General features: G+C 44.1%; 1 protein-coding gene across 1 annotated transcript in view; it reads left to right on the forward strand.

The window, feature by feature from the left end:
- LOC143276443 (fibrinogen C domain-containing protein 1-B-like) overlaps nt 1-13,050 on the forward strand; it is a 40,660-nt gene extending 27,610 nt beyond the window's left edge. Inside the window, exons 5-8 of the mRNA XM_076580935.1 lie at nt 1,093-1,190; nt 3,446-3,542; nt 10,530-10,694; nt 12,770-13,050. Coding sequence (XP_076437050.1) covers nt 1,093-1,190; nt 3,446-3,542; nt 10,530-10,694; nt 12,770-13,020 — 611 coding nt within the window. The 3' untranslated portion in view covers nt 13,021-13,050. The remainder of the gene's footprint in view (nt 1-1,092; nt 1,191-3,445; nt 3,543-10,529; nt 10,695-12,769) is intronic.
- The last annotated feature ends 1,339 nt before the right edge of the window (nt 13,051-14,389 follow it).

Raw genomic sequence — 14,389 nt, forward strand, 5'->3', positions numbered from 1 at the left:
GAGCGGGAGGAGGGGGATGAAGAAGAAGAAGGAGGAGGAGGAGGGGAGGAGGGGGATGAGGAAGAAGAAGGCGGAGGAGGAGGAGGAGGAAGAAGAAGGAGGAGGAGGAGGAGGAAGAAGAAGAAGAAGAAGGAGGAGGAGGAGGAGGAAGAAGAAGAACGAGGAGGAGGAGGAAGAAGAAGAAGAAGGAGAAGAAGGAGGAGGAGGAAGAAGGAGGAGGAAGAAGAAGAAGAACAACAACAACAACAGCAACAGCAACAGCAACAAAAACAACAAGGAGAAAGTTGTTTCCTTTTGATCATGAGAGGTCATATTTCTGTTGTCACTCATTATTTATGTTCTTTAATTTTCTTGCCGAAGACTTGAGAACAAAATATTATTGTCAATGTTTTCGGGACTGTATTACTTCTATATATTCCTTCCTGTGTGTGTGCATTCTCGTTTTTTTTGTTTATAATAATAATAATAATAATAATAATAATGTACATTTATATAGCGCCCTTTCTCTCTAAGAGCTCAGGGCGCTTTACACGAAAGAAAAAAATATTACAAGTTACATAAAACATTCATGACCACTCTTTCTCAAAAAACCCTCCCTCCCCCCTCCCTCCGCCCCCACTCACACTCTCCCTTTCCCACTCTACATACATCCAAAGTGAGCTGACATGGGTCGTGTTGGAGAACAAGGAAGCCGAGAGTGCTTATAGATAGGTTTTTTAAAAAGATGAGTTTTTAGTGATGAGCGAAAAGCAGAAATAGAATCATATGCACGGATATGATGAGGAAGGTTGTTCCAGATGCGAGGAGCAGCAAAGAAGAAAGAACTTTCATCAAAGGTTCTTATATTGACACGAGAAAGTTTCAAAATGGTAACAGTCAGAGGAAGAGCGGGAGATTTATTTGTTCGTTTGTTGTTGGTTTTTTGTTTGTTTGTTTGTTTTTTGTTTTGTTTTTTTGTTTTGTTTTGTTTTGGTTCCATGTTTTTAGTATGTGTGAGCCGTGCGCGAGCGCCTCTGTGCGCGCACGCACGTGTTCGTCAATTTCACTTTACTTTCATGCACGCTTGCTGCACGCATGGCACGTGACTCCCAGACGGTCAGTTCCGATGCCAGTCTCCAGGAGTACAGATGATGGTGGACGTTGCCACGGGACTGACCAAGGAGATTTTCTGTGACCAGGAAAACTGGATCGTGAGTGTGCGATGGTCAAGTCACTCTCTGTCGTGCCGTGTTGTGTCGTGTTGTGTCGTGCCGTGTCGTGTCGTGTTGTGTCGTGTCGTGTTGTGTCGTGTCGTGTCGTGTTGTGTCGTGTCGTGTTGTGTCGTGTCGTGTCGTGTCGTGTTGTGTCGTGTCGTGTTGTGTCGTGTCGTGTCGTGTTGTGTCGTGTCGTGTCGTGCCGTGCCGTGTCGTGTCGTGTCGTGTCGTGCCGTGCCGTGTCGTGTCGTGTCGTGTTGTGTCTGAGTCTGGCGTAGAACAAAGTATAGCAGAGCTCAGCAGAACGCAGTAGAATGGAGTAGGGTAGGCTAGGGTAGGCTAGGGTAGATTATATTTTTTTCGAATTGAATAGATCAGAGCAGAGCAGAGTAGAGTAGAGTAGAGTAGTGCAGATCACAGCAGAGTAGAGCAGAGCAGAGCAGAGCAGAGTAGAAAAGAGCAGAGCAGAGCAGAGTAGAGCAGAGCAGAGTAGAGTAGAAAAGAGCAGAGCAGAGCAGAGTAGAGTAGAAAAGAGCAGAGCAGAGTAGAGCAGAGCAGATCACAGCAGAGCAGAGCAGAGTAGAGCAGAGCAGAGCAGATCACAGCAGAGCAGAGCAGAGTAGAGTAGAAAAAAACAGAGCAGAGCAGAGTAGAGTAGAGTAGAGTAGAGCAGAGCAGAGTAGAGTAGAGTAGAGCAGAGCAGAGCAGAGTAGAGTAGAGTAGAGCAGAGCAGAGCAGAGCAGAGTAGAGTAGAGTAGAGCAGAGTAGAAAAGAGCAGAGCAGAGTAGAAAAGAGCAGAGCAGAGTAGAAAAATAGTGTAGGGCAGCATAAAGTACAGCAGAGCAGAATAGAGTAGAGCAGAACAGAGCAGAGTAGATCAGATTAGAACAGAGCAGAGTAGAGTAGATAGCAGTAGAACAGAGCAGAGTATAGTAGATAACAGTATAACAGAGCAGAGTAGAATAGAGCAGAGAAGAATCGAGCAGAGCAGAATAAAGTAGAGCAGAGCAGAATAGAGTAGAGCAGAGCAGAGTATAACAGAGTAGGGCAGAGCAGAGTAGAGCAGAGGTGGTAAGAGTAGAGTAGAACAGAGCAGAGTAGAGAAGAGTAGAGCTGAATCTATTTTAGCAGAGTAGAGCAGATCACAGCAGAGTAGCGCAGAGCAGAGCACAGCTGATCAGAGTAGAGTAGAGTAGAGTAGAGTAGAGTAGAGCAGATCTGATGTAGTTTCACGGGGCTTTGTATTATCTTAGTTTTACGCTCTGTATTATCCAGTGCAGATTTTACCCAATGGATCTAACTCCTGCAGGTGATTTTTTTAATGTATCTGATAAAGTTTTTCACTCTGTATCTGCTGTAGTTTTTCACTCTGCATCTGCTGTAGTTTTTCACTCTGTATCTGCTGTAGTTGCTCACATTGTAATATCTTACGTAGTTTTACACACTGCGTCATCTGCTACTGTTCTACACACTTTATCGTCTGATGTAGTTTTACACTCTGTAGGTGCTGTAGTTTTTAATATTTCATCATCTGATGTAGTTTTGCGCTCAGTATTATCTGATGTAGTTTTACACTCTGTGGGTGCTGTAGTTTTTAATATTTCATCATCTGATATAGTTTTGCGTTCTGTATTATCTGATGTAGTTTTACACACAGTATTATGTGACGGTGTTTTACATACTATTTTATCTGATGTAGTTTTACACTTTGTATTATCTGATTCATTTTTTTACACAGCTCTGTAGCATCTGATGTAGTTTCACACTCTGTATTATCTGATAGTTTTACCTTCTGTATTATTTCATGTACTTTTTACGCTACATGTTATCTAATGTAGTTTTAAACAGCTCTGCTTCGTTTGATATAAATTTGCGCTCTGTGTTATCTGATGTAGTTTTACACATTGTATCATCTGATGCAGTTTTACACACTGTGTTAATAATCTGATGTAGCTTGACGCACTGTGTTATCTGATATAGTTAAACACACTGTATTTTCTGATGTAGTTTTACAACTTTTATAATCTGATATAGTTTTACACTGTATTATCTGATGTAGTTTTACAAATTTTATTATCTGATATAGTTTCACACTCCGTATTATCTTATTCAGTTCTACACACTGTATCTTAAATGGTTTCACTCTCTGCACTATCTGCTGTAGTTTTACACGCTGTATTATCTGACGCAGCTTCACGCAGCAGCTCTGAATGACTGGATGCAGTTTAACGCTGTGGGTGTGCCCCCTACAGGTGATCTCGAGGCGGCAGGACGGCAGCGTGGATTTCTACAGGGACTGGGGACAGTACGCTGCAGGGTTCGGTGACCTGCAGGGGGAGTTCTGGTTTGGTGAGCACCGTACTGACTGAACTGCTGCCTTCACTGACTGTATGATGATCAACACAGCACTGTACTGACTGAACTGCTGTCTTCACTGACTGTATGATGATCAACACAGCACTGACTGAACTGCTGTCTTCACTGACTGTATGATGATCAACACAGCACTGACTGAACTGCTGTCTTCACTGACTGTATGATGATCAACACAGCACTGTACTGACTGAACTGCTGTCTTCACTGACTGTATGATGATCAACACAGCACTGTACTGACTGAACTGCTGTCTTCACTGACTGTATGATGATCAACACAGCACTGTACTGACTGAACTGCTGTCTTCACTGACTGTATGATGATCAACACAGCACTGTACTGACTGAACTGCTGCCTTCACTGACTGTATGATGATCAACACAGCACTGACTGAACTGCTGTCTTCACTGACTGTATGATGATCAACACAGCACTGTACTGACTGAACTGCTGTCTTCACTGACTGTATGATGATCAATACAGCACTGTACTGACTGAACTGCTGTCTTCACTGACTGTATGATGATCAACACAGCACTGACTGAACTGCTGTCTTCACTGACTGTATGATGATCAACACAGCACTGTACTGACTGAACTGCTGCCTTCACTGACTGTATGATGATCAACACAGCACTGACTGAACTGCTGTCTTCACTGACTGTATGATGATCAACACAGCACTGTACTGACTGAACTGCTGTCTTCACTGACTGTATGATGATCAACACAGCACTGACTGAACTGCTGTCTTCACTGACTGTATGATGATCAACACAGCACTGTACTGACTGAACTGCTGTCTTCACTGACTGTATGATGATCAACACAGCACTGTACTGAACTGCTGTCTTCACTGACTGTATGATGATCAACACAGCACTGTACTGACTGAACTGCTGCCTTCACTGACTGTATGATGATCAACACAGCACTGACTGAACTGCTGTCTTCACTGACTGTATGATGATCAACACAGCACTGTACTGACTGAACTGCTGTCTTCACTGACTGTATGATGATCAACACAGCACTGTACTGAACTGCTGTCTTCACTGACTGTATGATGATCAACACAGCACTGTACCGACTGAACTGCTGCCTTCACTGACTGTATGATGATCAACACAGCACTGACTGAACTGCTGTCTTCACTGACTGTATGATGATCAACACAGCACTGTACTGAACTGCTGTCTTCACTGACTGTATGATGATCAACACAGCACTGTACCGACTGAACTGCTGTCTTCACTGACTGTATGATGATCAACACAGCACCGTACTGACTGAACTGCTGTCTTCACTGACTGTATGATGATCAACACAGCACTGACTGAACTGCTGTCTTCACTGACTGTATGATGATCAACACAGCACTGTACTGACTGAACTGCTGTCTTCACTGACTGTATGATGATCAACACAGCACTGACTGAACTGCTGTCTTCACTGACTGTATGATGATCAACACAGCACTGTACTGACTGAACTGCTGTCTTCACTGACTGTATGATGATCAACACAGCACTGTACTGACTGAACTGCTGTCTTCACTGACTGTATGATGATCAACACAGCACTGTACTGACTGAACTGCTGTCTTCACTGACTGCATGATGATCAACACAACACTGACTGAACTGCTGTCTTCACTGACTGTATGATGATCAACACAGCACTGTACTGACTGAACTGCTGCCTTCACTGACTGTATGATGATCAACACAGCACTGACTGAACTGCTGTCTTCACTGACTGTATGATGATCAACACAGCACTGTACTGACTGAACTGCTGTCTTCACTGACTGTATGATGATCAACACAGCACTGTACTGAACTGCTGCCTTCACTGACTGTATGATGATCAACCAGCACTGACTGAACTGCTGTCTTCACTCAAGGCAACACAGCACAGCACAGCAAAGCACAGCGCAGCACAACACAGCACAGTGCAACACAGCACAGCACAGCACAACACAGCACAGCACAGTATGACACGATCCGACACGACACGGCACGACACGGCACGACAGAACGAAACGCAATGCAATGCAACACGACACAACGCAACCCTAGAGAGATGGGATGCAAACGTGGACAAGACTCCCCACTATAACCAAATTCTGGTCCCGGATAGTCAGGACAGCTGTCCAAAGGTTTGTGGGACAGTCGGCGTTAGGAATGGTTCCCAAAGGTCAACTTTTCCCCCCAAGGCTGCAGCACTAACAGCCAGTGCAATCTTGCCTCCAGATTTCAGAGTCATAAAAAGACTAAGCTGTAAATGAACTCCCAGTGTGGTGGACAAACTATTGCTCATACAGTGATAAGAAACTCTAGGGAGAGCTGGACAGTACAAAGTCTTCAGAGAAGAAGCCCCCCCACGCCCCCGCCCCGCCCCCACCTCCCCCCACCAACATCAGTCAAGTATTTCGGCCCTTAACTCTTTACACTCTAAGGGGACCGGGCCAGCACCAAGGTCATGACTCTTTCCCTCGAATACAAACTTGGTGAAATGGGGGAAAGCAGATGACCCTGCGTGCCCACTCTGCCATGGCAAACAAACAGTGGAACAACATGTCCTCAGCTCATGCAAAGCGGCGTTGTTGAGCCAAGGGCGGTACACATGGAGGCAAACTATTGATCAAACTATTGATCAAAAACTATTGATCATACAGCTCTCACTCTGCTGTTGGCCCTCATGTCAGTCTTTTGATATGAGCCGTGCACTGGGCCGAGTGATTAAAGCGTTGGACTTTCAATCTGAGGGTTCCGGGGTTCAAATCCTGGCCACGGCGCCTGGTGGGTAAAGGGGTAGAGATTTTTCCTGATCTCCCAGGTCAGCATATGTGCAGACCTGCTTAGTGCCTGAACCCCCTTCGTGTGTATACAGCATACAGAAGATCAAAATAAGCACGTTAAAGATCCCCGAAATCCATGTCAGCGTTCGGTGGATTGTGGAAACAAGAATATGCCCAGCATGCAACTTCCTCCCGTCCCCCTGAAATCGGAGTATAATAGCCTACATGGCGGTTGGGGTGGGTGGGTGGAGGGGCAGGGGTGGGGGGGGGGGGCGGTCATACACGTAAAAGCCCTTGTGAAAGATAACATTTCAAGGTAGGTGTTTTATTTCTTGTGTGTGTGTGTGTGTGTGTGTGTGTGTGTGTGCGTGCTTGTTTGCGTGCGTGCGCGTGTGCGTGTGTGTGCGTGTATGTATGTGTGTGTGTCTGTCTGTCTGTGTGTCTGTGTATCTGCGTCTGAGTGTCTGTGTGTACTCCGTGTTTTTTGTTGTTGTTGTTGTTGTTTTTCTGTCAGTTTTTCTTTCTTGTATTATTATTTTCTTGAGGTGGTTTAACTCACTCAGTACGGCCAGTCCTCTCTTCTCCTCTACACAGACCCCTCGGATGTCCAGTGGGTGTGTGAATGACCCAACCTTTAGCTTCCGTCGTCAGAATTGTGGTATTCTTTGTCAACATTCACCTCTTCAGTATAAGAGCCTTCCGCTTGCAATATTTTGATGATGGTAATTGGGGTGAAACGCTGTTAACGTCGTCTCTTTCGCCGTTCGTATGGAGAGAGTTAACCCTAATGCTCTGTTGTCGACACGACTGTTCCGGGTTCTTCTACGTTTTGTTTGTTCTTCTTCTTCTTCTTCTTTTCCCCCATGCAATGTTGATGCAACGAAGCCTGTAATACCATAAAGTGTAATAATATACAAAGACACTGATACCCAGATTGCCCGGCACGGTCAGATTCATTCTGCTCTAAAAGCACCTCATACACATAGCATGACTGCACAGCCTTGCTACAAGCAACTTGAGAAGATTTCGACCATTGCCTAATGCATTACTGAATCAATTTGATAGAGATGGAGGGAGGGAGGGAGAGAGAGAGAGAGAGAGAGAGAGAGAGAGAGAGAGAGAGAGAGAGAGAGACAGAGACAGAGACAGAGACAGAGACAGAGACAGACAGACAGAGACAGACAGACAGAGACACTTACATATTTATTGTCCATATAGCATTAAAGCCCTCAAGACAAGTTGATAGAGAGAGAGAGAGAGAGAGAGAGAATCTAAAATCACTTTAGTGAACAGACTGTAAATTAATCACCAACCAACACACACACACACACACACACACACACACACACACACACACACACACACACAGAGAGAGAGAGAGAGAGAGAGAGAGAGAGAGAGAGAGAGAGAGCACAACTAACATGTAATATGTTGTTGTTTCTATTGATGACACACACAAACGCACCCACACTCACCCCACCACACACACACAGCACATACACACACAGACACACACACAGACACACAGACACACAGACAGACACACACACAGACACACACACAGACACACACACAGACACGCAGACTCAGACACACAGACACACACACAGACACACACACAGACACACACAGACACGCAGACTCAGACACACACACACACACACACACACACACACACACACACACGCAGACTCAGACACACAGACACACACACAGACACACACACACACACACAGACACACAGACACAGACACACACACACACACACACACACACACACAACACCCGACTTTTCACAAAGGCGGTGCATTAAAGGGACGTAACTTAGACAAAATTCTCCACGTCTCGTTTTCCCCATCAATAGTTTAGTTATTAGCAGGCACACATATAATTTTCCCTGCACTTCAAAATCACAATGAATAATTGCAAAACACAGAAACGTGTCCCAGGGCTACAAAATGCCATCAGCAATACCATCCATAAAGCGAACTCACAAACCACTCAACTCATATCTCTCCCCTCCCCCCAACCCCATCACAACCATCCGCCCCCGCCCCCCCCCCCACTCCGCCCTACCCCCTGCCCCTCTCCTCCTCCCCTCCTCCCCCACACCTCCCCCCCCCAACCCCCTGCCTACCGACAGTAGTTTCAGTTTCAGTAGCTCAAGGAGGCGTCACTGCGTTCGGACAAATCCATATACACTACACCACATCTGCCAAGCAGATGCCTGACCAGCAGCGTAACCCAACGCGCTTAGTCAGACCTTGAAAGAGCAGCATTCAAAGAGTGGAAGATGACTCTACTCCCCTCCACCCAAACATTTCTACTATTCTAGCTCATGCTCTTCTTGTTTGGGTTAACTTGTAATGCATACCCATAAAGTATATATACATCCTGTTGTATAGTTCATACACTTTAGTACAAGCTCTTTTTTTTTCTTTTTCTTTTTCAATGGTTGTGTTTTTTATTTTATTATTTTTTTCAAAGAAGTTTACGCACCTTGGTTAACAGTCTATTGCGACGGGCGCAATAGCCGGAGTGGTTAAAGCGTTGGACTGTCAATCTGAGGATCCCGGGTTCGAATCACGGTGACGGCGCCTGGTGGGTAAAGGGTGGAGATTTTTACGATCTCCCAGGTCAACATATGTGCAGACCTGCTTAGTGCCTGAACCCCCTTCGTGTGTATATGCAAGCAGAAGATCAAATACGCACGTTAAAGATCCTGTAATCCATGTAAGCGTTCGGTGGGTTATGGAAACAAGAACATACCCAGCATGCACACCCCCGAAAACGGAGTATGGCTGCCTAAATGGCGGGGTAAAAACGGTCATACACGTAAAAGCCCACTCGTGTGCATACGAGTGAACGCAGAAGAACAGTCTATTGCCATCGTTGTCCAAAATGGCCAGAGCCTTGATGGAATACATAGAGGGTTCGAGGATTCCTCCGTCCATGTTGATGTTGGAAATTTGCCTACCGACGCGCCCGAGACAGGTTACTGGTTAAAACTAAATGCACACAGATCATAGTGACGTCTTTTGGGGTTTTTTTCCCTCCTGTGCGAAGAACCATTTGAATACACATAATCATTGCATGATGCGTTTTTCACATACCTCTGTCTCTGTCTGTCTGTCTGTCTCTATCTGTCTCATCTGTCTGTGTCTGTCTCTCTGTCACTATCTCTCTTGTTCTCTGTCTGTCTGTCTGTCTGCCTCTCTCTCTTTGTGTTTCTCGCTGTCTCTATCCGTCTCTCTGTCTCTGTCTGTCTGTCTCTGTCTGTCCGTCACTCTCTCTCTCTCTTATTCACTGTCCCTCTCCCACTCTCTATGTCTGTTTTGCTTGGCAGATGTGGTGTAGCGTATATGGATTTGTCCGAACGCAGTGACGCCTCCTTGAGCTACTGAAACTGAAACTATGTCTGTTTCCCTCTCTCTCTGTTTGTGTCTTTCTATATCTGACTCTCTGTCATTGTCTCTATCTTCGTCTCTCTGTCTCTGTATCTGTCTGTCTGTCTTTGTCTCTGTCTCTCTGTCTGTCCGTCTGTCTGTCTCTCCCTCTCTCTGTACAAACTCACCCGCTCCCACAACTAGCGATGGAACAGATCCATTAGACAAAAATCTCACGTGAACTGAAACAGCCACAACTTGATATTTTTTTTTAATATATATATATAAAGCGTCCTATCCTTGAGAGCAGCGTCCGAACTGAACAAATTCACTCAACTACAAAACTAAAAGGACGACATGACGCGAAAATGCTTTAACTTCATTTGGGAGCTACCCCCGAAAACGGAGTATGGATGCCTATATGGCGGGGTGAAAAACTGTCACACACGAAAAGCTCACTCGTGTACAGGAGTTGCAGCCCACGAACGAAGATAATGATGATGATGACGACGACGATGATGATGATGTTGATGACGATGATGATAAGGGCGCAAAATGATTTTCCTAGGAAAAGTAAAGTCCAGAAAACCAGACTGAGAGTTTTAATCCTAAGGAACAGTGTTGGAACTGGATGATTTACTCGTCTACGAAACTAAACTTTTTACAAGAAGTGAAACAGATTTGATTAACTTGATTTGGGAACAAAATGATTTACCCAGGTACAGAAAACCAGACTGATGACAATTCTGACGTGAAATTTCATCCATCCAGGTATGGAGGACCTGTACAAACTGACCAGCTTTCACGGCTACGAAATGATGTTCGACTTGATGGACTGGGATGACGTCATGCTCAGCGCCACCTACACCAACTTTTCAGTGGCTTCTGCCGCCGACAATTATCGTCTGCACGTGGAGTTTGTGGAAGGGGCTGCCAGTGAGTTTTCTGGTGTTGTGGAGTGCTGTGGAATGTTTGTGGGTCCCCCCCCCCCCCCCCCCCTGCAGTATATGAATTTGGTTTTGTTGTAGTTTTTGTGGTTGTGTAGGCCACACTGTTTGATGTTTGTTGTTGTTGTTGTTGTTTTTATTTATACAATATATGAGTTTGATTTTGTTGTTGTCGTTGTTGTTGTTGAGTACTGTGTAATGTTTGTGTTGTTGTTTTTTGTTTGTTTGTTTGTGTGTGTGTGTGTGTGTGTGTGTGTGTGTGTGTGTGTGTGTGTGTGTTTTATTAATTCCTGCAGTATATATGACTTGGGTATTGTTCTTGTGAACTAGTAGCAGTGTTCTATATTTTATTGCTCTGCCTTCTATTTTCTCGTGAAGAACTATACAATGTTTGAGGAATCTTTTTTTTTATTCTGCAATATATGACTTTGTTTTTGTTGTTGTTGAGTGTTGCGTAATGTCTGTGGATTTTTCTGCAAGACTTTGATTTCGTTGTTGTTGTGTGCTACGTAATGTCTACGTAACACCCACCCATACCTGCCAACACCTACCCACCCACCCCTTCCCCTACACACACACACACACACACACACACACACACACACACACACACACACATTCACACACTCACACACACACACACACATTCACACACTCACACACACACACAAGTTTCAAGTTTCAAGTTTTAATTATCCTTTCACTCCTATTGGAGTATGGAGGATTACTGCAAAATACTCATTTTCGTGCCCATAACAAACATTTCCAAATACACAACAATGTCACATAAAGTTGAGAAAACACAAATGTCTTTTGACTCCAAAAGTATAACTAGGCAACATTTGCAAATCTAATCATCTTAGTTACAGCTAAAATGACTTTTTTGCCTCCTTTGAGCATATTACAAAAATTAAAAACCGATTTTGGAGACAAATATTTTTTAGGAACATATCTATTTCGTAACTGATCATAATTGGGACATTCCATTATAAAATGAAACTCATCACCAATCACAGACATGTTACAAACCTTACAAAATCGTAACTCTCGTGGTATGCCTTTGTGTCTCCCTGTTTCTATTTCCAGCTTATGATTACTACTTCGAAATCTGAAGAAGCTGATAACATAATTATCAGGCATTTGACTTATATATTTTTCTCTACCAAATCCACTTTTGAAATTTCGATAAAACAAACATTTACTACTCGCATCTAGAGCATGTCTCCATAGATTTTGAAAACTATCTCTCAAAGCAATGTTGACATTCTTGCAGAAAGATTCCCTCTCCAAGAAGAATTGACCATGCCAAACACAGTCATACCCTGCTTCTATTAAAATTTGTCTGATACAACTCATCCATTTTGAAGAATAAATACCATTTCGATATAAGTCAAGTAATATCAAATATATTTTCCCAGAATATTTTTCTGTGTTTGATATTACTAAGCTGGTCCAAAATCGAAGTAATCTCATTTTCACTAACACACTAATTGGATAAATACCAGTTTCTCCATAAACAATTTGGGTCATAGTATTTCTGTTCAGTTTGAACAAGCGTTTCAAAAATTTCAATTCTAATTTTTCAAGTATATCTACATTTTCATAACCCCATATTTCTGCACCATACAACAAAATAGGTACAATCATAGACTGGTACATGTCCAGAATGATATGTAAAGGTAAATCTTGATTTCTGGCTGACTGAAGTAACGAAAACATAGCTTTTTGGCCCTGTTCATAAATCATTTTTTTAGCTTTATAAAAAGTTCCGTTTCTACTAAATTCGATGCCAAGATATTTAAAAGAATCGACAACATCCAAACACACAACCCCCTAACCCCCCACCCCCTCCAAAACCCCTCACAGCCCCTCACCCACCCTCCCCCTCCCCCCCAACCCACCACCCCCTCACCCCCACCCCCACCCCACCCCCCCAACACACACACACACACACACATACACACAACAACAACATCTCTGAAGCTCCACCAACCACTCCAACAACAACAACAACAACAACTCCCTACCTAACTCCGTTTCTTTTTCATTTCTCTCAACCCCTAGACGACAGCCTCTCGGAGCAAAGCGGCTGTCAGTTCACCACCAGGGACAGAGACAATGACATCCAACGCAGGAAGAACTGCGCGGAGAAGCTTCACGGGGCCTGGTGGTACTCCAAATGCGCCGCGGCCAACCTCTTCGGGGACTACAAGAACAGCTCTGAGGCCCCTGATAAGGACGGTCTGTCCTGGAAGTACTGGCACGGGACACAGTACTCTCTGAAGTTCGTTCAGATGAAGATCCGTCCTATGTAGACAGGGAAGGAAAAGAAGAAGAAGAAGAAAGAGACAGAGACATAGACATAGACAGACATTGGCATAGACACACAGAGAAACAGACACAGACAGACAGGCGGGCAGACAGACGGAAACACACACACACACAGACACACACACACACACACACACACAAATAGCCGTTAACAAGCGCGCGCTCACACACACACATACACACATAGCCGTTAACACGCACACACACACACACACATACACACACACACGCACACACACACACACACACACACACACACACACACACACACACACACACACACACACACACACACACACACACACACACACACACACACACACACACACACACACACACACACACACACACACACACACACACACACACACACACACACAACCGCTTCGGGGACTACAAGAATAGCTCTGAAGCTCCTGATAAGGACGGTCTGTCCTGGAAGTACTGGCACGGGACACAGTACTCTCTGAAGTTCGTTCAGATGAAGATCCGTCCTATGTAGACAGGGAAGAAGGAGGAGAAGGAGGAGGAGGAGAGACAGAAACTCAGAGAGACACTGACACAGACACACAGAGACAGACACACAGACACAGACACAGACCCAGCCACACACACACACACACACACACACACACACACACACACACACACAGATAGCGAATGCAAGTCACACACATTATTATTATTATTATTATTATTATTATTGTTGTTGTTGCTGTTGTTGTTGTTATCAATTATCAAATTATCATCGTCGTATTATTATTAATGCTGTCATCATCATTATTATCATTGTTGCTGTTGTTGTTGATATTGTTGTCATAATTATAGGATAAATTTCCTCTTTTCTATTGCTCTCTTAGTTGGGTTTTTTTCTGTCTTTGTTTTTTTTCCCTTCCGAACAGCATTTTTTTTTTTTTTTTTTTTTTACTGTTTCTGCCTTCCTAGTGTATTCCTTTTCAATTTTTAACAGCAAGCTTTGACACTTCTTTTTTTTTTCTTTCTGGCTTTTCCGGTCTATGATGTACAAACAGTGCTGTTTTGCTCTGGCGAATACGTAGTGATATTGTAAACATTAAGGCCCAACACTCGGCTTATATCACAGATTGACATAAGTTTACATTTGGGCCAACAGCAAAGTGAGAGCTGTATTATCAATGGTTTCTCCAGTCAATGGAAAACCATTTACGGGTTAGTCTTTTGTGAAGGACTATGACTCTCAAACTAGGAGGTAAAATTGCACTGGCTTTTAGTGCTGCAGCCTTGTGGACTAGTTGGCCTTTGGGAACCATCCCAACGCCGACTGTCCTAAAACCCTCATGGCCGAGAGAGTGGGGATGTACTTGGGCAAGACAC

Source organism: Babylonia areolata, chromosome 32 (genome assembly GCF_041734735.1).
Source record: "Babylonia areolata isolate BAREFJ2019XMU chromosome 32, ASM4173473v1, whole genome shotgun sequence".
NCBI lineage: Eukaryota > Metazoa > Mollusca > Gastropoda > Neogastropoda > Buccinidae > Babylonia > Babylonia areolata.